General features: G+C 45.8%; 1 protein-coding gene across 3 annotated transcripts in view; it reads right to left on the bottom strand.

The window, feature by feature from the left end:
- LUZP1 (leucine zipper protein 1) overlaps positions 1-23,149 on the bottom strand; it is a 31,800-nt gene extending 8,651 nt beyond the window's left edge. For 2 of the 3 annotated variants that reach the window (XM_044997944.1, XM_044997945.1), the window contains exon 1: positions 19,862-23,149. In XM_044997944.1, the coding sequence (XP_044853879.1) occupies positions 19,862-23,044 (3,183 nt within the window). In that variant the 5' untranslated portion in view covers positions 23,045-23,149. Of the gene's footprint in view, positions 1-8,032; positions 8,150-19,861 lie in introns of those variants that run through there. The other variant, XM_044997946.1, reaches the window with a different exon arrangement.
- Positions 23,150-25,064: the final 1,915 nt, after the last annotated feature.

Genomic DNA, 25,064 nt, shown 5'->3' on the forward strand with positions numbered 1-25,064 from the left:
GTTTCAAAGATATTTAGGCACCTAATTCCCACAGGAGTTAGGTGTCTAAATACCTTTGAGGATCAGGGCTCTAAGCCAGTTCAGCTGCTTAGGTAGCCCATGTCTTAGCATCTGTAACCATTTCTCTCTCTCTGTTTCTTGCTCATGCTTGATACCTTTCTCATGCTTGCCCTACATTTCCCGTTGGCCCTGGTGCTCTCTTCTGCAGGCTCTCTGCTGCCTATTAGTGGCCTGTCTCCAGCCCTCCTGCTGTCGGTCTGACTGGTATCAGCACTTAGACCGGCTCAGAGAATGCTGACTGGATTAGGCCCCACTAGCAAGCCAGGAATTCCCCTGCCAAGTTTGAGAATCCTGCTTCGGGGGCTATGGGGCTTCAGCGAGGGCTCAGAGCAGCTCAGTAGCTGTGGGGCAGAGTTAGTACTTCGGTGTGACCAGTGGAAACTTAGGCACCCAGGGCACTTAGGCGCCAGCTGAGTCATGGCTTTCAAAATGCCAGTGGCACCTCAATGGTGTGCTTAGGTACCTGCAGAGGCAGATAGGCCTCTAAGCACTTTTGAGGATCTGGGCCCTAATATTTGATTTTCAGAGATGAAGAACGTCTACAGCTCCCATTGATTTCAACCAGGTAGCCAAAAACTGGATACTCTAAAATTAGCAGCTGTCTTTGAAGATGGGAGTCTAAACTACCTCTTAAACAAACAAAGCAGAATTAAAATATACTCCACCTGTGCAATGCATCTGGTTACATGTTGCTACTGGAACAACTTTTCCATTTCTGGACTTTGTGGTTGCAATTGTGCAACATTCAAGTCACATAAACATAACTTTATGTATTTAGTTTGTTTTAAAGAAAAATTATTATTTACTAACTCTGAAGAGTTTGGTTTAATTCAGTAGGCATCATATTAGCCCCGCATATTTAGCAGAGAAATTGCTGGAAGTTGAAGAGAAGTTCAGTCTGGAAATAAGGTGTACATTTTTAACAGAACCACTGGAACAATTTACTCAGTGTCGTGGTGGAGTCTGCATCACTGACCATCTTTAAATCAAGACTGGCTGTTTTTGTAAAGGTTGGGGCAGTTCTCTGGCCTGTGTACACAGGATGATCACAGAAGATGATCAAAATGATCCCTGCTGGCCTTGGAATCTATGAACACCCTCATTCCATCTACATTCTAACACCACTCTGTGTATTCTTGCTAGAGTTTTATCTGGAATGATTACAGAAAGATTCTGGAACAAGAAGAATGTCCTTTGAAAAAATAGTCATTTTGAGTGTGGCTAGTATCCCTAAACAAGAAAATGCATACTTCCCGCAGCACTCCAAATCTTTTCTCATTTCCTGAGGTAGTGGTCTGATATTGAAATCATGGAGCTCTTCTAGGCACTTTGAGATCTGATTCCCAGGTATTTGTATCAAATGTTTTCTGGAAGGGTGACTTCTCAGAGGCTGGCAAATTCACAGACAGCACTTCAGATTTAGAATATTTTACTTCAAAGCCACTCATTTTCCTAAAGTCATGGATTTCTTTAGCTGTTTGGGTTAGATACAAATAATATCACATCCCTGGTGATTACAGCTGATATGTTCTTACAAGTTGTATTCCTGTGATAAATTCACTGTGCAATAGGCTCCACGGCTAAGGCTGCGAGTTTGTCACAGAGGTGGGTGGGTCGGCTTATGTGGCCTGCATCTTGCAGGAGGTCAGACTAGATGATCATAATGGTCCCTTCTGATCTTGAATTCTATGATTCTAGAATTCTATGATTAAGGTAACAGATTCCATGATATTCTGGGACCTCTGTGACTTCTGCAGTGGCTGGCCCGGGGGCTGCCTGAGCAGCTCGGGCAGCCCCTGGGCCAGCTGCACCAGCTGCTGTGGGGGCAGCCTTAGGCCCCCCCTCCCCCAGCAGCAACAGGAGTTTGGATGAGGGGCTCAGGGCTGGGGGTTGGGACACAGAAAGGGGTGGGGGCTCTGGGCAGCGCTTACCTCAGGGGGGAGGAGGTCTCCCCGGAAGCGGCAACATCCCTCGGCTCCTAGGTGGAGGCATGGCCAGTGGGCCCTGTGTGCTGCCTCTGGGAGCTGAGAAGCCAGTGCTTGGGGTGGAGGCAATGCGCAGACCTGCCTGGTCACATCTCCGCCTAGGAGCTGAGGGATGGTTCCGCTTCTGGGGAGCCATGGGGGTCCCGGGCCATGCAGTGCCACCTGCCTCCCTCCCAGCATCTGCAGGGACTGGGGCCATGGCACCCCCAGGCTGCCTCCCCGCAGCCCCCGTGGCACTCCCACCCCAAGATTTAGTCACGGGTATTTTTAGTAAAAGTCATGGACAAGTCTTGGGCCGTGAATTTTTGTTTACTGCCCATGACCTGTCCATGACTTTTACTAAAAATACCTGTAACTAAAATGTAGTCTTATCCATGGCTAATGTGTAGATTAAAGGAGACAATGGATACCCCCCTTTAGTTCCCCAGCACAATTCCCACAGGAGAGACTTTGAACAGAAAGGGTTAGATCCACAAAGGACTTCAGATGCCTGCATCCAACATTTAGATCCTCAGAACCCCCACTCAGCTGCCACTTAACCCTGTAGGCACCTAAATTTCCACCTGCAAAGTCACTTAGGTGCCTAAAATCTGCCACTGGGTATGCACACAGTCACCTCAGTCCTAACACCTAGGTACCTCTTTCACACATGAGTCCTGGCAGCAGCCTCAATTTCAGCATTCCCATGCTGACAGGGCCAGCTGGAGAGGCAGGTGCCAATTTCTGGGGGCACCAACTCAACACCATGGAGTTGGAGTGTGTGACATCACTTGGCTGGGTTTGTCCAACCTGGTTGGCAAAACACCTAGGGCCAACTCTGCCCATCTATCTTGCCTTAGGGGCCTCACTTTGGCAGGCATGCTCAGAGCCCTGTGCTAAACAATGCTGATCCTGGAAATGCAGGTGTTGGTGCTGCTTCCCCCTTATAGCCTTCAGCCCACCTATGTGACTTTAGAGTGGAGACCTAGGTTCAAATCCCTCTCTGCTTGCTGTGGAGCAGAGATTTGAACTCCCATCTCCCTTCAGGCTGCCCTAGCCACTGGGCTGGGGATTAGCATGAAGTATGTCTCTTCTAGTCTTGCCTGTTGATGCTGTTCCACTTTGTATAAATAATTAGTCACTGGGCCAGAAAAAGAGTGACTGACTCTGAGCCCAGCAGTTAGGGCATTCAATGAGGATGGGGGAGACCCCTGTTGAAGACCAGTCATCACTGACAACTTCCTTTTTGAAATACAGACATCAGAACTAGACAGTATCTAGTGATGGTTTCACTAAGGTCTTACACAGAGGTAATACCACCTCCCTACTGTACTTGCTATTCCCGTTTGTACATCCAGGGACCGCTTATAGCCTCACACTGGAAACTCAAGTGCAGTTGGTTATGTACCATAACCTTTAGGACCTTTTCAGAGTCACTGCTTTCCAGAGTACAGTCCCCCATCCTGGAAGGCTGATTTATATTCGTTCTTTCTAGACGTATGACTTTGTATTTGGCTGTATTAAAATTGATGTTGTTCAAATTAGCCCAATTTACCAAGCAATCCAGTTCAGTTGTCCCCATCATTATTTACCACTCCAATTTTTTATCTCATCTGCAAACTTTACCAGCAATGATTTTATATTTTCTTCCAGATCATTAAGATAAAGAACACTAGGGGACACCACTAGAAACACCCTCATTGAATGACATTTACAATTACCTTTTAAAGCTATTTAACATAGGCTATGTTGATTTTGTATAGTGCTAATCTTTTTTAATCAGCTTGTCATACAAGACTAAGTCAAATGCCTTCCAGTAGTCTACAGGAGTATATTATATTAACAGGTTTCAGAGTGGTAGCCATGTTAGTCTGTATCAGCAAAAACAATGAGGAATCCTTGTGACACCTTAGAGACTAACAAATTTATTTGGGCATAAGCTTTCGTGGGCTAGAACCCACTTCATCAGATGCATGGAGTGGAAAATACAGGAGCAGGTATAAATACATGAAAAGATGTAAGTTGCCTTACCAAGCGTGAAGTCAGTCTAACAAGACAAATAACTTCAAAAGATATTTTTCCTCCCTTGGTATCCTGCTGTCAATTGAATTATTATACTTGCTCCTGTATCAGCCTTTCCATTATTTTTTCATTATTTTGCTAGGAATCAATGTCAGGATAATCCACCTATAGTTCCTGGACCATCCTGTTTACCCTTTTAAAAAACTGGTACAATAGTAGCATTGTTCCAGACCTTTGGAACTTCCCTAGTGTTCCAAGACTTGTTAAAAATCAATATTAATGGTTCAGAAAGCTTCTTGGCCAATTCTTTTAATACACTGGTATCATGTAGATTTAAAAACATCCCCGCTAGGAATACCACCTCATCTCTGAGGTGTTGGGAAGATAAATTCTGTTTACAATATTTATTTTTTGGTGTATGCAATCCCATCAAGCCAAGCCATAGCGTTCTTATTAGCGATGTTTGAGGCATGAAGACCTCCAGAGAGTCGAATCATTTTGCAGTCCTCCACATATCATGGTTTGTGGCTGCCCACATTGACATAGTGGACTGTCTCTAAAACACCAACAAAATTCCACTGCTGTTTATAAAGAACTTAAGAGGCAAATTTTCAAAGGTATTTATGCACCTAAAGATGTAGACAGGCGCCTAGTAGGATTTTCCAAAAGGTCAGGGTGCCCAACTCCCACTGAAATCAAGTTTGAAATCTACTGAAATCAATGAGAGTTGGGTACCTAGGATCCTGCTAGGCACCTATCTGCATTGTTAGATGCCTAAATACCTTTAAAAATCTGGCCCTGTTATACTAGGATGAAAGCAACAGAGACAGTTTCGTCCCAGTCTAATTTTGGTGTTTGAGTAGGATTTCCACTTCTTTTGGATGCTCTTCTAGCCTACTGAGCTCAGGAAGATATTCAGAAGTGCCAAATGGATGTTGGAGCACAAGCCCCATTGACTGTCCTTGACCTTTAATGGGACTTGAGGCCCTAAATCCCTTAGGCACATTTGAGAACCTCCACCTCGTTCACATCTGTACTTACTCAGGCAGATATTATTCTCCCCCACTACTTTGGTTTTTTGCTCCTTGGAAGGCCATCCCACCACCAAACATTGGTTCTGAACTAGACACCAGGCTCATTCTAGGATTTGGAGGTTTGAACTTTGCCCTTCAACATGCTCTTAGCGTCTCTCCACATAGTGTTCACTCTTAGGGAACTAATCCCTTAGGGCTGTGAGTTTGCTGGGATGTGTCCAGGATCTTGCCTCCCATCTTTTTGCTCTGTCATATCCAGGGCTGCCTGGGGCAAAGCAATTTCGGGGGCCCCTTCCATAAAAAAAATTGCAATATAATATTCTCGTGAGGGCCCCTGCGGGGCCCACGGCAAATTGCCCCACTTGCTCCCGCCCCACGGGTGGCCCTGGGAAAAATAAACCTTCCACAACTCGGCACAAACCCAGTTTGAAGAAAACTTGTTTACAAGGTATCACTGGTTCTCAGCATCAGCTAGTGCTAAAAGGCACTAAAGCTCAGTAAAAGGGTTGGACAAATATTTTCATTCAAAACTTTTTTTGGATTGAAAACTAGGGGTTTTTAAAAAGCAGAAAAAAATCACGGCCAATGTCTGCTTTCCTTCAAAATTTGTTGCGGTTTTTTTTAATTGAAAAGCTGAAATTAGTCTGCCAAAACCTGAATATGATTTGGGGTTTCAGAAGTCTGTGGCCAAATATTTGCTGCTTGCTGTGTTTGATTGTTTAAAGAAACAATAAAAAAAATCTGCTTAAAAAAAATCCAAAACTTTTGAACCACCTCAGCTTGTGACCAAACGCCTGAGCCCATCCAGTCAGAGATTTTTCCAGGTTTCTGATACTCTGCTGGCTTCCTTGACTCATATCTGTCTCCATAACTTTGGGTTCATTTAGGTTAGAACATAAGAACAGCCGTACTGGGTCAAACCAAAGGTCCATCCAGCTCAGTATCCTGTCTACCAACAATGGCCAATGCCAAGTGCCCCAGAGGGAGTGAACCTAACAGGTAATGATCAAGTGATCTCTCTCCTGCCATCCATCTCCACCCTCTGACAAACAGAGGCTAGGGATACCATTCCTTACCCATCCTGGCTAATAGCCATTAATGGACTTAACCTCCATGCATTTATCTGTTTCCTAGAGACTGGCTCCATGGGGTCCCTCACAAACTGGAGACGGTTACTGTGGGTTTGTCTTTAGTATAGCTTATGTACATACTCCATGAACTGAGCATTTGAGCTTGTTCCAGAATCTGGGATGAGCCTATGTTGTGAAAACTGAAATGCTCAAAATAGCACATGGATGTGAATGAACACAGGGTGCTAAAATTAAATTAACCCAGGGGTTCTCACACTGGGGGTTGGGACTCCTCAGGGGGTCACGAGATTATTACTGGGGGCCGGGAGCTGTCAGCCTCCACCTCAAACCCCGCTTTGCCTCCAGCATTTATAATAGTGTTAAATATATAAAAAAAAGTGTTTTCCATTTATAAGGGGGTGGGAGGTGTTGCACTCAGAGGTTTGCTATGTGAAAGGAGTCACCAGGACAAAAGTTTGAGAACCACTGAATTAACCCCTCTGAAGCCTCAAGAATGCAGGGGAGGGGGTGGGGGTCTCCCTTGGTAGGGTTGGGAAGGAGGTAGGTGGTGTAGGATATTGCTCTTCTTATGTGATCCCTCCCCCAGTGGCTAATTTTAAATGAAACTACCCTCCCCTGACATGAATCTCCCTATGGCTCTGAAATTAAATATAGACTATAATTTGGCATTTGAGAAGTGGAAGGGATGGGAGCCCTAATGGAAAAACTAACAGCTCGGCTCTTCTGCAAGCCTCAAACTGCTGAATGAGCTTTAGGGTAGGGAAGGCTGTGCCTCCCAAACAGCCTGGCCCTGCCCCCTATCTGACCCCCACCCACTTCCTGCCCCCCAACTGCCCGCCCCCCCTCAGAATCCCTGACCCATCCTGCTCCTTGTCACCTCACCATCCCCCAGAGACCCCACCACCACTACCCCAGGACCCCACCCCTGCTTCCTGTCCCGACTGCCCCGACCCCATCCACCCCCCCGCTGAGTCCTGACAGACTCCCGGAACGCCCACAATCCAACCCCCCCATTCCCTGTCCCCTGACTGCCGCCCCAACCTCTGCCCCCTCCCTGTCCCCTGACTGTCCCCGGGACTCCCTGCCCCTTATCCAACCCCCCTGGCCCCGGCCTCTTACCCCCGGCTCCCCCTATTACCCGGAGCCTCAGCGTGTCGCATCCAAGAGCGTCCCTGAATAGCGGTGCAGCTTGCCTCCGGCGGGGCCTGAGCTCACAGCCCCGCCCCCTCACCACGCGGCTCTGAGCGGGGCTGAGCTCAGGCCCCGCCGGAGACACACTGCAGCTGTTCAGGGAAGCTCTTGGATGCGCTGAGGCTCCGGGTGAGGGGTCGGAGGCGGGGTCGGGAGCCTCAGCCATTCTCTTGGGGACCCCTGCGGAGCCCGGGGCAAATTGCCCCACTTGCCCCCCCTCTGGGCAGCCCTGGTCATATCTATTGGTTGCCAGTCCTATCCCCTGCCTCCCATGGGAAGTGTGTGTGTGGGTATATGACATGACTAACACTGCTCTCAGGAATGAGAACAGGTTTGCATCCTAAAGTTACTCCATGCTCAGAAATGTGATGGAAGAAATTAACAGTTGCACTAGCTCTTTTTAAATGCTGGGTGTATTTTTATGTTGGTTCCTTCTGCTACAGAGAGGGCTGTAAATGACTTGAATGTATTTGTAAGTTGTATTTTTATGCACTTTGCATTAAGAATATTCCAAAGAACTTAAGAACATCTCTCTGTGATGTATTTTCTCTCTCAGGAACCTGCTTCCAATGACCTATGGCTCTTACAACTGATTGCCTCCAATGGAGGGTTCACTGTTCTTCTCAAGAGGTTCAGAAAGGTTTCACTGTAATACTGTTTCTTTAGTGAGGTGGGGGTGGGGCAGGAGAAAGATCTGCTCTAGGAATTATTTGGGGGCAGGTCTCTTGCCTGTGCTGCACAATTGGCCAGAATAGATGATCCCAATGGTCTCTTCTGGCCTTGGAATCTATGAAAGCAAGGGAGAAGGGAGAGAGGGTCATTTTGCAAATGGGAGGAAGCCAAGGCTAGGCAAGGCTCCTTAATTAGACACCTCACAAGCTTAACAGACAAAGGTCCTGTGCATTCCAAATAATTACAGCTTAGTCAATTCAAAGCCAACGCCTTGTAGGTTCAAGTTGTGCCTTGCTCCTGAGGGCTATTTCAAGGCCAGAGGTTAGTGTTCACACCTGAGCCACTGCAGATACATGTCTCCTCTGAGAAAGGGCACCCTAGGTTTATCAGCTAGTTTTGAAAGCTCAGCTTTCATTTAAAAAAAATGTTGCTAGCCTTCACAGTTGCTGGGAAAGGCTCACACTTAACCCAACCACATGATTTTTGAGACCTGACTCATGATCTTTGAGGTTAGGCTCTACAGACCTTTTCTATCCCTCCAAGGTCTGGAAAGCTGGACTCAAGGTGTTAAGTATATGACCACTCAAATGTGTGATGTTGGGTAAAAGCTTCATTAGGGCTGCACTGCTAACACATTCATAGCTCTGCCATGCATGTAAGATGTGTTTATTCCAAACTGAAGCCAAAAAATCCTGTATTCCATGCCATCATGTATTCTTTATTTATCTGTCTCTCCTCCCGAAGCCTCTCCCTGCACACAATCTCAATTCAATGAAAAAACTTTCTCTTCTACATCTCCAGCCTTCCAAGATTCCTCCATCTCATTTAAAATACCAGCTAGAACAGCTTCCTTCTTACCTAGACTCTTAGCAACAGAGAACTCAGTGCTAACCATACTATCTCAGGGCCAGATTGTCAAGGTATTTAGGTACCTAAATGAAACAGTTACTGTAACTGTGGTTCTTTGAGATGTGATGCAGACGTGTACAGGGGTGGTGGTCACATCTTGTGTCTATAACCCTTCCCCTCGCTATATGAGGCAGTGCTGCCCCGACCACCTCAGTCTCTTTGCACCGAATGTCTAGGGCAGGATTTCGCAAACCTCATTGCACTGCAAGCCCCTTCCGACAACAAAAATTACTACATGACCCCAGAGGGGGGGACTGAGCTCACCTAAGCCCTGCTGCTCCAGGGGGTGGGGCGGGGTGAGAGCCCAGCATCCCAGGCCGGGGGAAGGTGCAAGAGGCGAAGTCCCAGGCAGGGGGCCTGTAACCTGAGCCCCGCTGCTCAGGGCTGAAGCCGTTGGGCTTCAGCTTTGGCCTTGGGCAGTGGGGCTCAGGCTTTGGCCCCAGCAAGTTTAAGCCAGCCCCGGTGGCCCCATTAAAACGGAGTCATGACCCACTTTGGGGTCCTGACCCACAGTTTGAGACCCACTGGTCTAGGGGAAGATGCTAGTGCAGAGGGGCTGGGGGGCAGGACATGGAACACATCTCAAAGAGCCACAGTCAGAGTACGTCACCCTTTCTTCTTCTCTGAGTCGATGCAGACATGTATGCCCAGTAGGTGACTCACTCTCCACTTGCCCAAAAATGGCTAAACAGATTTTGCTCAAACCTTTTTTTTTTTTTTTTTTTTAAATCAATAGTTTACCTTCAGGCAGAGGCCAAAGACATAAAATTTCTGCCTGGAAGGAGAAAGTCTGAAATTGTTTAGCATGAGGGAGAGGATGGGAACTGAATTCTCATACCGCTGCTGCTTTAATATACAGCTCAGCTCCTTGGAGGAGCCAGTGCTACCACTGTAAGTAATAGCAGAGCCACTGGATAAACTACAAGTCTCTTGCACCTGTGACTTGTGGGCCTGCTCTCTGCCTGGTAGTGCATCTTCACAGGAAAGAGTCCAACATTCCAAACGTCTGGCCAGCTTCAAACAGTTTTTAAAAGAACCCGCCAGAGAAACTCCTGCTTCTTTCCTCTGAAGTGTGGAATCTCCCAGAGTGTCTGAGGGGCTGGACATGTAATGTTGACAACATTCACAGTTTGTTACATCCACTTGTGATCTCTTGAGCAACTCAAGAATTTCTGACTGGTTTGTGCAGGTGCATTTCTGCCTGTGACCACCAGAGGGAACTCCCCACAGCCTGAGCTGCTGGCTTTGGCTGACAATTTCAATTGGCCAGCACCTGAAATGCCACCTCCAGGTTTGCTGGGTCCTACAGGACAGAGCTTCCAACAGCTGCTGATGATGCTGAAGCTCTAAAGCTGCCTGCTCCTCACAGATTTCCTGCCCACTCATTTTAGTACTGACCCCTCTTTCTATCAGAAGTGAAGAGTCCTGAGGCTGAGGTCACAGAATGGCACTGAGGGGCACATCCCATCAAAGTTTAGCCTCCTTACATGAACGATTTTAGTGTCCCCTAGTCAGGGTCTTTGTCCTACACTGGGTCTCACATCTGGCCTCAGCATGCTGGAAAGCCTCAAGCTTTCTTCTGTCTGCGTGCAGAGCAGGGCCCTAGCCCAGGGAGTGGCAGCAGCTTCAGCCCTGTTTAACCTCCCACCGCGCTGCACTGAGAGGGTAGAACAATGGCGGGGGGTTGGGGAGGAGAGGGAGAGAAGGCAGGTACACTGGCCCTCCATTCCCAAGCCCTGCTCAGTCAGCTGCCCTTGCTGCAGCAATTGCTGCAGCTGGGCTCTGTGCAGACGAAGCAGGGGACAGGACAGGGGAGATAGGAGAGCAGGGGTAAGCCTCCTGGGGGAAGCACAAGAAGGGCCTGGGAAGTGTGTCCCTCCCATCAGCCAGAAGTGGGTAGGTGCCCCTAGTTTGTGTGTCTTTTGAATTTGCATCATGAAACACACACACACACACACACACACACAGAGCCCGGCTTAGCACAAAAACCAGACAACACTAATGATTTTTTTAAATTATTATTTGACAGATAAACTTGTGATTTGGGGGGCAGGGAGCTGTATCATGATATTTGAACTCCCAAAGTTGGTAATAGCATGGTCCTGATATCTCATCCCCTGCCAAAGGAAAGACTGGTGTTATATGTCACTTAGAAAGGTCTTCTCATGGAATACAGTAGCCCTAGGAGACTCCCCAGATATAGACCTAGATCCTTTAGGGGATTTTTTTGAGATTTCTCAAATGTATAATTTTCAGTGTTGCCAGCTTTTACAATTTTATTGCAAATCTAACAATATTTGTTGTTTTTCTCAATGCCAAGCTCCTGGAGTCATGTTATTGTGTGAGAAGCTCAGCTTTCATCTAAAAAAATGTTGCTAGCCTTTACAGTTGCAGGGAAAGGCTCACACTTAGATCCCCAAAAATCATACAACTTGCTTGACTCATGATCTTTAAGGTTAGGCAGTACAGACCTTTTCTATCCCTCCAAGGTCTGGAAAGTTGACTCAAGGTGCTAAGTACATGACCAAAAAATCCTGTATTCCATGCCATCACATATTCTTTATTTATCTCTGGTCTCTCCTCCCAAAGCCTGTCCCTGCACACAATCTCATTTCAATGAAAAAACTTTCCCTTCTACATCTCCAGCCCTCCAAGATCCCTCAGGCACCCTCCATCTTATTTAAAATACCAGCTAGAACAGTGGTTCTCAAAGACGGTCCACTGCTTGTTCAGGGAAAGCCCCTGACAGGCCGGGCCAATTTGTTTACCTGCCGTGTCTGCAGCTCCCACTGGCTGCAGTTCACCGCTCCAGGCCAATAGGGGCTGTGGGAAGCGATGTGGGCCGAGGGACGTGCTGGCTGCCCTTCCCGCAGCCCCCATTGGCCTGGAGCGGCGATCGGCCGAACCTGAGGATGCGGCAGGTAAACAAACCGGCCCAACCTGCCAGGGGCTTTCCCTGAATAAGTGGCAGATTGGCTTTGAGAACCCCTGAGCTAGAACATCTTCTTCCTTCCTTCTTACCTAGACTATGAAATAACAGTTGAGCAACGGAGAACTCAGTGCTATCTCAGATTCATTTAGGTACCTAAATACCTTGACAGTTACTGTAACTGTGGTTCTTCGAGATGTGATGCAGATGTGTATTCCAAGTAAGTGTGCGCGCACTGGACAGGCCTAGCAATACCCGTAGAGGGGCAGTGTTTGCGCCTTGTGTCTATAAGCCGTATATGAGGCAGCACTGCCCCGACGTCTCTCAGTTCCTTCGCACCAAATTTCTAGGGGAAGACTCCAATGCAGAGGGGATGGAGGGCAGGTTGTGGAATACATGTCTCCCTCACATCTCAAAGAACCACAGTTACAATAAGTAACCATTTCTTCTTTGAGTAGATGCAGATGTGTATGCCCAGTAGGTGACTTACAAACAGTACTCCCGTCCAGAGGCGGGGCTCGGAGTCTATCTGAATATGGATCGCAGGACTGTTCTTCCAACATTAGCGTCTATTCTGGAACAGCGGCAAAGAGTTCTGTGGCACGTTATAGACTAACAAACGTATTGGAGCATGAGCTTTCGTCGGTGAATACCCACTTTGTCGGATGCATATTCTGGAACATGCAGTGATCATGTAATGGTCCGTAAATGTATGGATGGATGGCCACATGCAAATGTCCAATATGGAAATATCACCGAGGAACACCACCAATGTTGCCTGTGCTCTTGTGGAATGAGCCCGTATCTGCTGTGGAATCATAGCTGGCATGAACTCATATGCAGTCTTAAATACAAGACATTATCCATCTTGAGATGGCCTGTGCAGACCTTGTCCCTTCATGCAGTCCACATAGGATACGAACAGGCAAGGTGAAGCACGGAACAGGTCAGTCCTATTCAGTGTCTAACGTTTGGAGGCATTGCTGCTCCTCTGGGGAGAAATGTGGCTTAGGGGAAAATGCACCACCTAGTTCAAATGCAACTGAGAGACCATGTTGGATAAGAACTTCGGGTGTGGCCGGATCATTATCTTGTCCATGGAAAACTGTGTGTAAGGAGGCCCCAGAGGCAATGGCTACCAAGAATGCAGTTTTCTGAGACAGGAGGGGCAATGGGCAGGAAGCATGGGGTTCGAATGGAGGTCCCATAAGAGCTGCTAAAGCAGTGTTTAGGTCCCACCAAGGGACTGGCCCTCGGATCAGAGGGTGCAGGCGAGAAGTCCTTGTCACCATGGCGTTGGAAAAAAACTGATTTCCCTTGCATAGATGGATGAAACATGGATATTGCTGCCAAGTGCATTCTCAGAGAACTGAGTGCCAAGCCCAATTTCTGAAGGTGCAGCAGGTACTCCAAGATGTGCTGGATGGAAGTCCCCGTTCTTCCACTTTGCCAAGTAGGCTGTTCAAGTGGAAGGTTTCCTATTGCTAAGTAGGACCTGTTGGACAGCCTCCAAGCAATGTTCTTCCTCTTCATTCAGCCATGCAGCAGCCATGCCGTAAGGTGAAGGAAGCTGATTGCCAGATGCAGAATACACCTGTGTGAAGAGGTTGGGAAGGAGAGGTAGCGGCATGAGAGGCTGATCTGACAGAACAAGGAGGACCGAAAACCAACTGTCTCAGGCACGCCAGGGCAATCTGGACGACCCTGGCTTGATGCACCTTGAGCTTGGCAATGACTTAGGGAATGATTGGGACAGGAGGGAAGACATAAAAGAGAGTTGACTGCCAGCTATAGTGGAAAGTGTTAGAGAGAGCCTTAGCTGAGACCCTCCCCGAGAGCAGAATAGGTGACACTCCTTGTTTTCCCTTGTTGCAAATAAATCGATCATGGGGATGCCCCACACTGCAAAAATAAACTGAAGGACACTCCTTCAAGGGACCATTCATGGCTCGGGGAGAAAAACCTGCTGAGACACTCTGCAAGATGGCTCTGCACCCCAGGCAAGTGGACAGCTACCAGGGTGATGTTTTCTTTGATGCAGAACTGCCATAGGTTGATTGGCTCTAGACAGAGCAATCTGGAGTGGGCTCCCCTTTGTTTGTTCATAGTACATTGCGGTGGTATTGTTGGTGAGTAAGTGAACCACTGAATGCCTGATGCAGTCCTGGAAGGCATGACATGCATTGTAGATAGCCTGAAGCCCCAATACATTGATGTGGAACAAGGCTTCCTGTTCCAACCACAGGCCCTACACCAGGGGTCGGCAACCTTTCAGAAGTGGTGTGCCGAGTCTTCATTTATTCACTCTGATTTAAGGTTTCACATGCCAGTAATACATTTTAACGTTTTTAGAAGGTTGCTTTCTATAAGTCTATAATATATAACAAAACTATTGTTGTATGTAAAGTAAATAAGGTTTTTAAAATGTTTAAGAAGCTTAATTTAAAATTAAATTAAAATGCAGAGCCCCCCCAGACCTGTAGCCAGGACCCGGGCAGTGTGAGTGCCAATGAAAATCAGCTTGCATGCCGCCTTCGGCACACGTGCCATAGGTTGCCTACCCCTGCCCTATACCCTCAACTAGTCCAAACACACTCCCCAACCCAGAAGGGATGAATGTTAATCACTGACTTGATCGGGGAGGGCTGAGTGAAAAGAACTCCTTGGCACAAGTTGCATGGGGACTCCCACCAGTGCAGGGACTCCAGGACTAGTGGAGGAAGGTGAATCAACCAGTCCAGAGATGCAGGTCTCCTACTAAGAAGCAAAGAAACTTCCTGTGACTTGGTAGAATGGCCACATGAAAATAAGCATCCTGAAGAGCAGCAAACCAGTCACTCTAAGACAGAGCAGGGCAGATAGCTAAGAGTGTGACCATGTGGAATCTCACATATCTGATTAATTTGTTGAGTCCGCAAAGGTTGAGGATAGGCCTCTGTCACGGAGTCCCCGGGCAATGCTCTGGAACTACTCCCCACAAAGCCAGTCAGGACTTTGGGGAGCCTCCTCTCCCTTGGAGCAGACTGTCTTCAGGGCAAGAAGTCACACGGCTTCATCTTCCTGGGTCTGACCTTGGAGCATTCAGCATCCTCTGCCCCTCCGGGTGCTTCCCACAGCAAGTCCGCCCAGGCGGGGTCCTGGGGAAGCCAGAGGGTCCTGCACCCCCACTTCGCAGTCAGAAGTGACTCTTAGCCAGCAAGTAAAACAGAGGTTTATTAGATGACAGGAACATGGTCTAAAACAGAGCTTGTAGGTACAGAGAACGGGATCCCTCAACCGGGTCCATTCTGGGGCCCAGTGAGCCAGACAACCCTGTCTGCCCTCACTTCCCGTCCCCAGCCAGCTCCCAACTGAAACCCACTCCAGCCCCTCCTTTCTGGCCTTTGTCTCCTTCCCAGGCCAGGAGGTCACCTGATCTCTTTATTCACCTTTAGCCATCCCCTTGCAGGGGGCAACGGTCCCAGCCATTTGTTGCCAGGAGACAGAGTGTCGGCCATTTATGCATGCTGGAGACTTAAGAAATGCATAGGGGAAACTGAGGCACCCACACAGTATTCAGAGGAAACATTAAGAACAGTCCCATTTCATCACAGCCTCATCCTGCCTTTGGATTTTGGTATCAGGAAGTACCAGGAGTAGAAACCATGATGCTGGTGTTCTCACAGAACTTCCTCCACCGCTCCCAACATTAGCAGACAGCTGACCATCTCAAAGAGCAGCATCTCATAAGAACATAAGAACGGCCGTACCGGGTCAGACCAAAGGTCCATCTAGCCCAGTATCTGTCTACCGACATTGGCCAATGCCAGGTGCCCCAGAGGGAGTGAACCTAACAGGCAATGATCAAGTGATCTCTCTCCTGCCATCCACCTCCATCCTCTGACGAACAGAGGCTAGGGACACCATTTTTACCCATCCTAGCTAATAGCCATTTATGGACTTAGCCACCATGAATTTATCCAGTCCCCTTTTAAACATTGTTATAGTCCTAGCCTTCACAACCTTCTCAGGTAAGGAGTTCCACAAGTTGACTGTGCGCTGCATGAAGAAGAACTTCCTTTTATTTGTTTTAAACCTGCTGCCCATTAATTTCATTTGGTGACCCCTAGTTCTTGCATTATGGGAATAAGAAAATAACTTTTCCTTATCCACTTTCTCAACATCACTCATAATTTTATATACCTCTATCATATCCCCCCTTAGTCTTCTCTTTTCCAAGCTGAAGAGTCCTAGCCTCTTTAATCTTTCCTCGTATGGGACCCTCTCTAAACCCCTAATCATTTTAGTTGCCCTTTTCTGAACTTTTTCTAGTGCTAGAATATCTTTTTTGAGGTGAGGAGACCACATCTGTACGCAGTATTCGAGAGTTGGGCGTACCATGGATTTATATAAGGGCAATAATATATTCTCAGTCTTATTCTCTATCCCCTTTTTAATGATTCCTAACATCTTGTTTGCTTTTTTGACCGCCTCTGCACACTGTGTGGACATCTTCAGAGAACTATCCACGATGACTCCAAGATCTTTTTCCTGACTCGTTGTAGCTAAATTAGCCCCCATCATGTTGTATGTATAGTTGGGGTTATTTTTTCCAATGTGCATTACTTTACATTTATCCACATTAAATTTCATTTGCCATTTTGTTACCCAATCACTTAGTTTTGTGAGATCTTTTTGAAGTTCTTCACAATCTGCTTTGGTCTTAACTATCTTGAGTAGTTTAATCATCTGCAAACTTTGCCACCTCACTGTTTACCCCTTTCTCCAGATCATTTATGAATAAATGAGAGGGGTCCCTGAAGAGTGGGGCTGGTGCGTGGAGAGAAACTGGATGGCATAGCCTGATCTTATAGTGTGTCTATGACCCAGCTGTCAGAGGTAATTGAGACCCAGGCATTATAACAGCAGACCAGCCTGTCCCCAATGGAACAAGGGTTAGGAGGCAACGAGAGTGGAAGAAGAACAACTGGAATGGTGCTCTGGACCAATGAGTCAAAATGGGTGCTTAACAGGTGCAAAAGGAGGGCGAACAGCCCAACCAGGCCTTGAGCTCGAGTGCTTCCTCTTGTGAGACCTTTCCCTCTTCCTGGGATAGTCTCACTGTCTCAAGGAGAAGGGTTGATAAAAGGATGCTGTGGTCTGTACAGTTGTTGTTGTTGCCATGCCCCGTAGTGGTGTCTCTGCATGGGCAGCGTATGCACCCCCAAAGACCTTACGGTAGCCCTGGAATCCTCAAAGGAAAACAGGGTTTCAGTCTTGTCTGAAAACAAGGCTCTGCCATCAAAAGGCAAGTCCTCGATTGTTTGCTGGACATTCAGAGCGATCCCTGTGTTTTGGAGACAGGAAGCCCTCCTCATAGTAATTGCCAAGGCCATCACTTTGGTTGAGGTGTCCACAACATCGAGGGCAGATTGCAAAGACATCTTGGCCATCAAGCAGTCTTCGGTGACAAACACACAAGACTCATCAAAAGACACATCAGGCAACTGCTCCTCAAATTTGGCCATAGTCAAAGTCATTTTTGGACAATAAAGCTTGCTGGTTCACAATCCTCATCTGTAACCATTAGGAGGTGCATACCTTTCTTCCCAAAAGGTCCAAATGCTTAGAGTCTCTGTCTTTGGATGTAGACTTGAACCTGTCCTGCCATGACCACCAGGGAGTTCGGGGCCAGATGGGAATAGACCCCCTTGTATGCCTGTACAGGCACAAAAGAGCACTTCTCCAAGCACTTGACCTCTGGCGGTAACAAAGCTGGCGTACCTCAAAAAGCACTCATAGGTTTGAGGAGCACCTCATTAATTGGGGGGGGGGGGGGGCACCAGCCTTGCAAAGTCTCTGACCAGCAGCGATGACGGGACCAAAAGGCACAGTAAGTCTGCTACAGCCTGGTATGCTGAAATCACAGACACAGTCAATACTGGCATCCCTCCAGTCGGTACTGGATTCAGATGCCTGGAGGCCAGAACTGGAGTCAACTGTACTGGGTTTCTGCCCTTCCTGCCCTGTACCAAAGGAGGAACAGATGTACACGTGCCATCCTGGGCACCAGGACTGGTCCCATGCCAGAGAAGGCAGAAGAGTTGCCCCAGGACAACTCTTCTTTGGCACCAACAACGGAGAATGACTCCTGTGCCTCTTCGGAGAGGTCACTACCCCAGAACAAGAGGCAGCAGCACTTTCCGAGCACAAGGGCAATCTGTGGCTCGAGATAGTCCCCTGTGTGGGCTCAGGCCACATGGCTTGTTCAAGCAGGTGCTGTTTGAGGCAAAGGACCTGCACCACCTGAGTCCTCTTCTTGAACGATCTACAGATGAACAGCACTCCTTAAGATGGGCTTTGCCAAGGCAGAGCAAGCACTGTGTGTGTGAGGGGGTCACTGTTGGGAAACGCCACTCCACACAAAGGACAATGCTTAAACCTGGGGAGGGCATCGTGGGGGGGGCACAGCCACTAATTAAAAAAAAATAGAGAGAGAATATGAAAACTAACGCTTAACTATGTACAATACGCTGCACAAAAAGAATGAATGTAAGGTTGTGAAAACCACCACCACACGAGCTCTGACTCCAGCTGACGGGTGATGAGAAGGAACTGAGGGGGCTGGGGCGGTGTCATCTCATATCACTGGCTGCTGCCCCTCCAATGGTACTGCTAGGCAAAAGTCTCCGGCTCCTGCGTTTCGGTTGTGCACACACCTACTTGGAATATAGGTCTTCAGCTACTCAAAGAAGAAATGTACCTAGTGGGATTTTCAAACATGCCTATTAGGTCCAATATAGATCCACTAGGTGCCTATCTGCATCTTTAGGTGCCCAAATATCTCTGATAATCTGGCACTAACTCTCTAATGACAATAGATGCTACAAAGTAAAGCTGTGTTGCATTGTATGCTTACTCCCAGAGGTGAAGTTGGTTCTAGGGAACAAAGCAAGGTTTGGAAAACAAAAATACCCTCTCACATCTTCATCTATATTCCCAAATGGAAACCTTTGTTCAGTGGCAAATTCATTTGGCTGAGAATTCCCTCCCTTCAACAACCACCCTACAGACCTTTGATCTCTTCTGTACTTTATTTGTGCTTCAGATCAACACTGAAAATGGCTGTGGGAGTTAATGTGGGAGCCCCTGCTGTTTGTATTGTATAGATAATGCATAAAGAGTGGCTACATTGAACTGGAACCGTAATTAAAACACATATTATTTAGCATGGCTAGAATGGACACACCCCACCAGATAAATATTTTAAAGTATGTCAGGGATTCTCAGTCCTTTTCAGAGAGAGAACCACATCTTAACAGTGAGAACATCTCCTGGATTTCCCCTTATGCAAGCTCTCCTCTCACTGACAACTGAGTAACTTCCTCAATAGCAAGGAAAAGTAATGCTAGGAAAGTAGTTCATGTGTTTTAAGCTTTTTCTCAAGGTAATCTAGCAACTTGGAACTAGGAGGAGATGGCAGCACCATGCAACCAGCCGTCTCTCTGTGGTCTGCTAGGACATGTTCCAGGGAGCTGTTTGAGGTATGTCACACATGGAGGTGACACAGCCAGCATCCCTTTAAAAATGGAAGTTGAAAGTTCAGACTGAAGCAGTGCAGCACTCTTTAAATAAATTATTTGCTATTTCCTGCCGACTCTACCTTGCAAAGCTTGACTTTAAAAGACATATAGGCTCATTACTAAGCTGGGACCAATTATTTCCTCTCTTAGCCTTGGCAAGAACAGATGAGTATGGTTTTATTTACACAGGGAGCAGTACAAGAATGAGGCAGATGGGAACACAACTAATCCGCCCAATTTTCCAAAGTCGCTAATTAATTTGGGTGCCTCAATATTTAGGTAATCAGTTGATGTGAACAGGAGCTGTGGGAATTAACACCTCTGAAAATCAGAAGTGTTAGTATTTCAAGTTGGGCATCCTAGAATTAGTGGACAATTTCAAAAAGAGAATGACGGTTAAAAGTAACAGAAGACAGAAAACACTTACTGGTAATGTCATGCGATTCCAAGTAGAAGCAGTGATGGGATCATGGACATAGCTCCTTCGAGTAGATAGCTCAGATGCACTTAAGCTACTTTGGGTCCTTCTGAATTCTAATTCAGGGGTATTCCAAGAATTAATAGTGGCCCTGGACCTTCTTGAATTCTGCTCAAGTAAATGTATTCTTGCATTGGCCTCTTCCGTTTCAGAGAGGTCTGTAGAGGACTTGCATGCCTTTGTACGAGTGGAAGCTGTATTTTTTTCCACTTTGATTTGAGAGTCTTCCAAAGATTGTAATCCCCGCCTTGTTCTCCAAGAACTTCTTAGAGTGATGTGTTTTGTCTCTGGTGACTCTGCTTCTAAAGGCCCATGGCTTTTCCAGCTGATTGTCTCTAAGGGTGGCTCATAATTGTTCTTCTCAATGGGTTCAGAAGGTTTTATCAGAATACTGCTTCTTGAAATTAGTGTTTCTGTCCTGTTTCTCAGAGCTAAATCCCCACTTTTATCTGCCTCAGATAATTTCAGAGCAATATCACTCTTATTAATTGAGATCTCAAAGGGTGTGATGATGTTGTTTGTTATGGTTGACAGCTCATTTGGAGTGACTCTAATATTGCTGGTAGAAGTATGTCTTTCCTTTGCGGCTTCATTTGTGTTGGTCCTTGTGTTGGCTGGCTCAGAAGGGAAGATTGTTATGCTGCTTGTCATTTTATTTGTCACAGTTTTAAAGAGAGATTTCTGGTTTTGAGAGTATTCTTCAGACCCAGCCCCTCCCATTACTTCTTTCATGTCCTTTTCAATTATTACAGGTTTAATGATGGCTTTTGATCTCAAAGCTTCTCTAGGGCTGAATGACTTTCTGGATTTCAATCCTATGCTGGCAGCGTCTGAAGATGTCTTTATGGATTTGGGGGGGTCATCTTCATTTCCAGTATTTTTATCATTTTCAAAGAGAGATGCTCTAAGAACTCCTCTGGAGCTTGAGAATTCTCTGGAACTGGGTTTCTTTCTCTTCTCCAGCTCTGACTCAGTAGTAGCATTGGTGCTTTTACCAATCTCCTCATCTGTACTAAGTTTTTCATGGCTAGCTGGTTTGATGGCTTTGGATCTCAAAGAGTCAGATTTTATGCCAACATTTGTCTGAACTGTAACTGATGGTGCAGATTGGTCCATTTCTTCCTTACCTTGACTTGTGAGAATCTGTAAGATGTCTTCTTGACTTCTTGAGCTGTTTGAATACTTTATTAAAGTTGGAGGCTTTGTATTTTCATGAAAAGTGTCTGTAAATTCTCTTTCTTGGGAGTTTATTGTTCTTTTAGATTTCCCTTCTGGGGACTGTCTGTGAGATAAAACAGAGGCTGTTGCTGCTTCTGCTTTAGAGCTGGTGGATTCAGCTGCTAACATCTGAGAAGAGATATGGTATCTATATGATGAAGCTGTTTCATTGGATGGTGCATGATTATTTTTCATAAAGGGTCTCTCTACACATAGATCAGACATCTCTGTTTGGCTTGTTTTCATCTTTTCAGTCAAAGATACAGTCATTTCTCCTTTGCTTGATTTTTCATCAAGTGCATCAGAGTTACCTTGGCAAACATCACTAAATGATTGAGATAGCTTTTCAACCTTGGTCTTCAATCCACTTTCATTCCCAGGTTTGGAAGAGGCTTTCCAAGATTTGTGCTCATGTGCAGCCGGTGGGTATCGACTCAGCACAGATGGCTGCTCTCTTGATTTCTTCACTTCATTTTGTGGAGCACCACTATCTTTCTGCATAGATAAATATGTAGCAATTGCTGATTTGTCTTCCATTCTTTTTGTATCAGTAATCACAGTTTCTAGTAGAGCAAATGTACTAGATGCCTTTGCTGTTCTCCTAGTAATTAAACTTGGACTGGGAACTTGCTTGCTACTTGTGGTATAACTGTCATTATTGGAAGAGAACTCTCTGTTCCGAGTTCTTTCTCGTTTATGCTGAGGTGAAAGTTCCCGTGACTTGTGTTTTGAAATTGCCGGCTCAGCTGTGATACCTCTGTAGTTAGGCCTGTCATGTCTAATTCTGCTGGGAAGGCTCATTTCTTCACTTTCCACCTCACCGTTCTCCATATCCTTTTGTTTCTTTATTTGAATTTTAATCTCTTCCAATTGACCAGTCAGGAGCTTGTTTTTATTCTGTTCACTCAGATAACTATCTTGCAGGTCATTATTTTTGGCTTTCATTTTTTTAAGTTCTTCTTCTAAAGATTCAAAATGTTTAATTTGACTTTTAAGTTTCTCAATTTCTTGGTTGAGATCTTTCACTTTGTTGTCTTCTTGATTTTTATTCTTTTGATTTTCTGATTTATTTCTGGTTTCATTTTCTACATGCTTTAGGTAATCCAAGCTTCCCTTTCTCCTGGTTTCTTTAGAGGGCAATGCAGAGGTCAAGTCATCTTCAATTCTCAGGTCATTTCTATCCAGAAGACTATTTGATGATCTTTCTAGCAGGTTTGATGCATTTCTAGTTTGATCTGCCCTATTTAGTTTGTTGTTTTGTTCTAGTTTTTGTGTTAGCTCCTGGATTAATTTTTCATTCTGCTTTTCTCTTTCATTGAAGTGTTTTCTTTCACTAGCAAAGCTCAGTGTTAAAGATTTCAGCTTTTCTAACTCACTTACTAAACTATGTTCAGTTTTATCCAGTCTATCTTCAGATGCTTCAAGTTCTCTTACTTTCATCCTAAGTATTTCCAACTCTGTAGATATTTTTTTGGTCAAATTTTTTTCTTCATTAAGGCTCAGACACAGCTGAGTACAATCGTTTTTGCTCCTGCCAAAAGCTTCCTCCAGTTTTTCCAGTTCTGCCATTCTCTTCTGAAGCCGTTCAATTTCTGATTTAAGTTCTCGAGTGAGACTTTCCTCCTCCTCCAGTTTTTCCTTCATCAACTGACAGAGCTCTTCAGCTTTTCTTATTTCTTCATCCTTGCCTTCAATTTTCAGCACTCTTTTTCTCAGAGCTTCTACGTCGGCCAGCATGCTAGAATTGCTGCCTTCTGCCTGGATAACTTTGTCCTGAAGGTCAAGAAGCTCATCCTCTGCTTTCTGGAGATTTTTTGTTGCTTCTTCCAGTTCATCAAGACGACGGCCAAGACTCTGTAACTTGAATCGAAGATGGCGATTTGAAGTCTCCTTATAACCTGTAAATTCTGCCATTTTTATTTTTTGTTGTTGGGTTCAATTTTCTTCAGTTTGGATCAGAGGAGTGATTTTAAACATGTCAGTTTCCCTTGAATCCTGCAGCTCCTTTGACAAAGACAATTTTAGCCTGAAAGGAGAAAATAAAGTGAGTACAGGAGGGTAGGAAATGTTTCTTCTGTATAATCTCTTCTTTCATTAAACATGATTCTGAAAGCTAGAATTCAGAGCATAAGGAGTGATAAGTGGTCCATTTAGTCTAAATGGAAAAGATAAGTGGTCCATTTAGTCTAATAATACAGTGTACTGTCTCCAACAGTATCCCACCACTGGTGGGTGGGAGAAATTAATACCCTCCTAAGCTCAGTTACGCAGACAATATGTATGTGTATCCTAGGGTGATCAGATAGCAAGTGTGAAAAATCAGGACAGGGGTGGAGGAGTAATAGGAGCCCATATAAAAAAAGCCCCAAATATCGGGACTGTCCCTATAAAATCAGGACATCTGGTCATCCTAGTGCAGGGGTCAGCAACCTTTCAGAAGTGGTGTGTCAAGTCTTCATTTATTCACTCTAATTTAAGGTTTCGTGTGCTAGTAATACATTTTAATGTTTTTAGAAGGTTGCTTTCTATAAGTCTATAATATATAACTAAACTATTGTTGTATGTAAAGTAAATAAGGTTTTTAAAATGTGTAAGAAGCTTCATTTAAAATTAAATTAAAATGCAGAGCCTCCCAGTCCAGTGGTCAGGACCCGGGCAGTGTGAGTGCCACTGAAAATCAGCTTGCGTGCCGCCTTTGGCACATGTGCCATAGGTTGCCTACCCCTGCCCTAGTGTATCCACTCAGCGCCCCTCCAAGACTGGTTAGTGCTGTTTGTGCGCATGCGTGTGTGATGCATGCTCCTCTGTGACTGGTTAGTTGTGTGAATATGCACACATTATGGATCCCTGCACAAAACTATTCCAATAGCAGATACCTCACTTCAGAGAAATGTGTACATCTCAGGCAAACTCTTATCAGACAGAGAATCAATGACCATAAACTAGAGATGGAAACTAGAAGACACGAAGTACATAAAAAGAGGAAAGGCTAAAGTAACTAAACACTGCCTACACCAGTGTTCAAAATACAGGAAAGAAATTTCCTCAAATAATCAGGAATCCTAGAATTTTTCATGAAAAGGCAACAAGGAACATCTGTGCCTGATTCTGGCAGAAAGGAGATGGCAAATATGGCATTGCTCTGTGGAGCAACCTGCCTCTGGATCAGAGATGGACCCAAAGGGGTTAACCCAACCACAGAGGTTGGATATTTTGCAAGTTAAATTCAGAACAGATTAAAGTCTAGTCCTGGGCAATGGCTGATGGATTGCATTTGCCTCTGACAGACACCCTTTGGCAACATCTAGATAGTTTGTAATGGCAAAAAGGAGTAGAATCTGAGTGCGCCCCAAGCCCTGGATGGGTGGAGAAGGAAGAGGGAGAAGACTTGCTGAATTTCTGCTGGAACCTGATAAGTGGTGTTTGTGTGAGCTGAATTCCTTACTGAATCCACAGCGTATATGTGGGGATTGCCTGTATTGTAGCAGGGATGACTGACTTACCACTCAGCTGCTGTCTCTTGGGAAGAACTGCCCAGGTCAGAATTTCCTATGTTTTCAAAGATCAGGGAACAGAAATACAAAATATTCCCAGAACTTTTCTAATGCAGCTGTGTAACTGATCTATCTGCAAAACTGCCAGCCAGTATGTGACCCTGCTATTATCTACTGGAGACGGAAACAAATGCAGAATGAGAGAGTTAGAACCAGGATACTGCATCTGTGGCCTGGTCTACACTACGAGTTTATGTCGAATTTAGCAGCATTAAATCGAATTAACCCTGCACCCGTCCACACAACGAAGCCATTTTTGTCAACATAAAGGGCTCTTCAAATCGATTTCTGTACTCCTCCCCGATGAGGGGAGTAGCACTGAAATCGACATTGCCATTTCGAATTAGGGTTAGTGTGGCCGCAATTCAACGCTATTGGCC

This window comes from Mauremys mutica, chromosome 23 (assembly GCF_020497125.1).
Source record: "Mauremys mutica isolate MM-2020 ecotype Southern chromosome 23, ASM2049712v1, whole genome shotgun sequence".
Taxonomy (NCBI): domain Eukaryota; kingdom Metazoa; phylum Chordata; order Testudines; family Geoemydidae; genus Mauremys; species Mauremys mutica.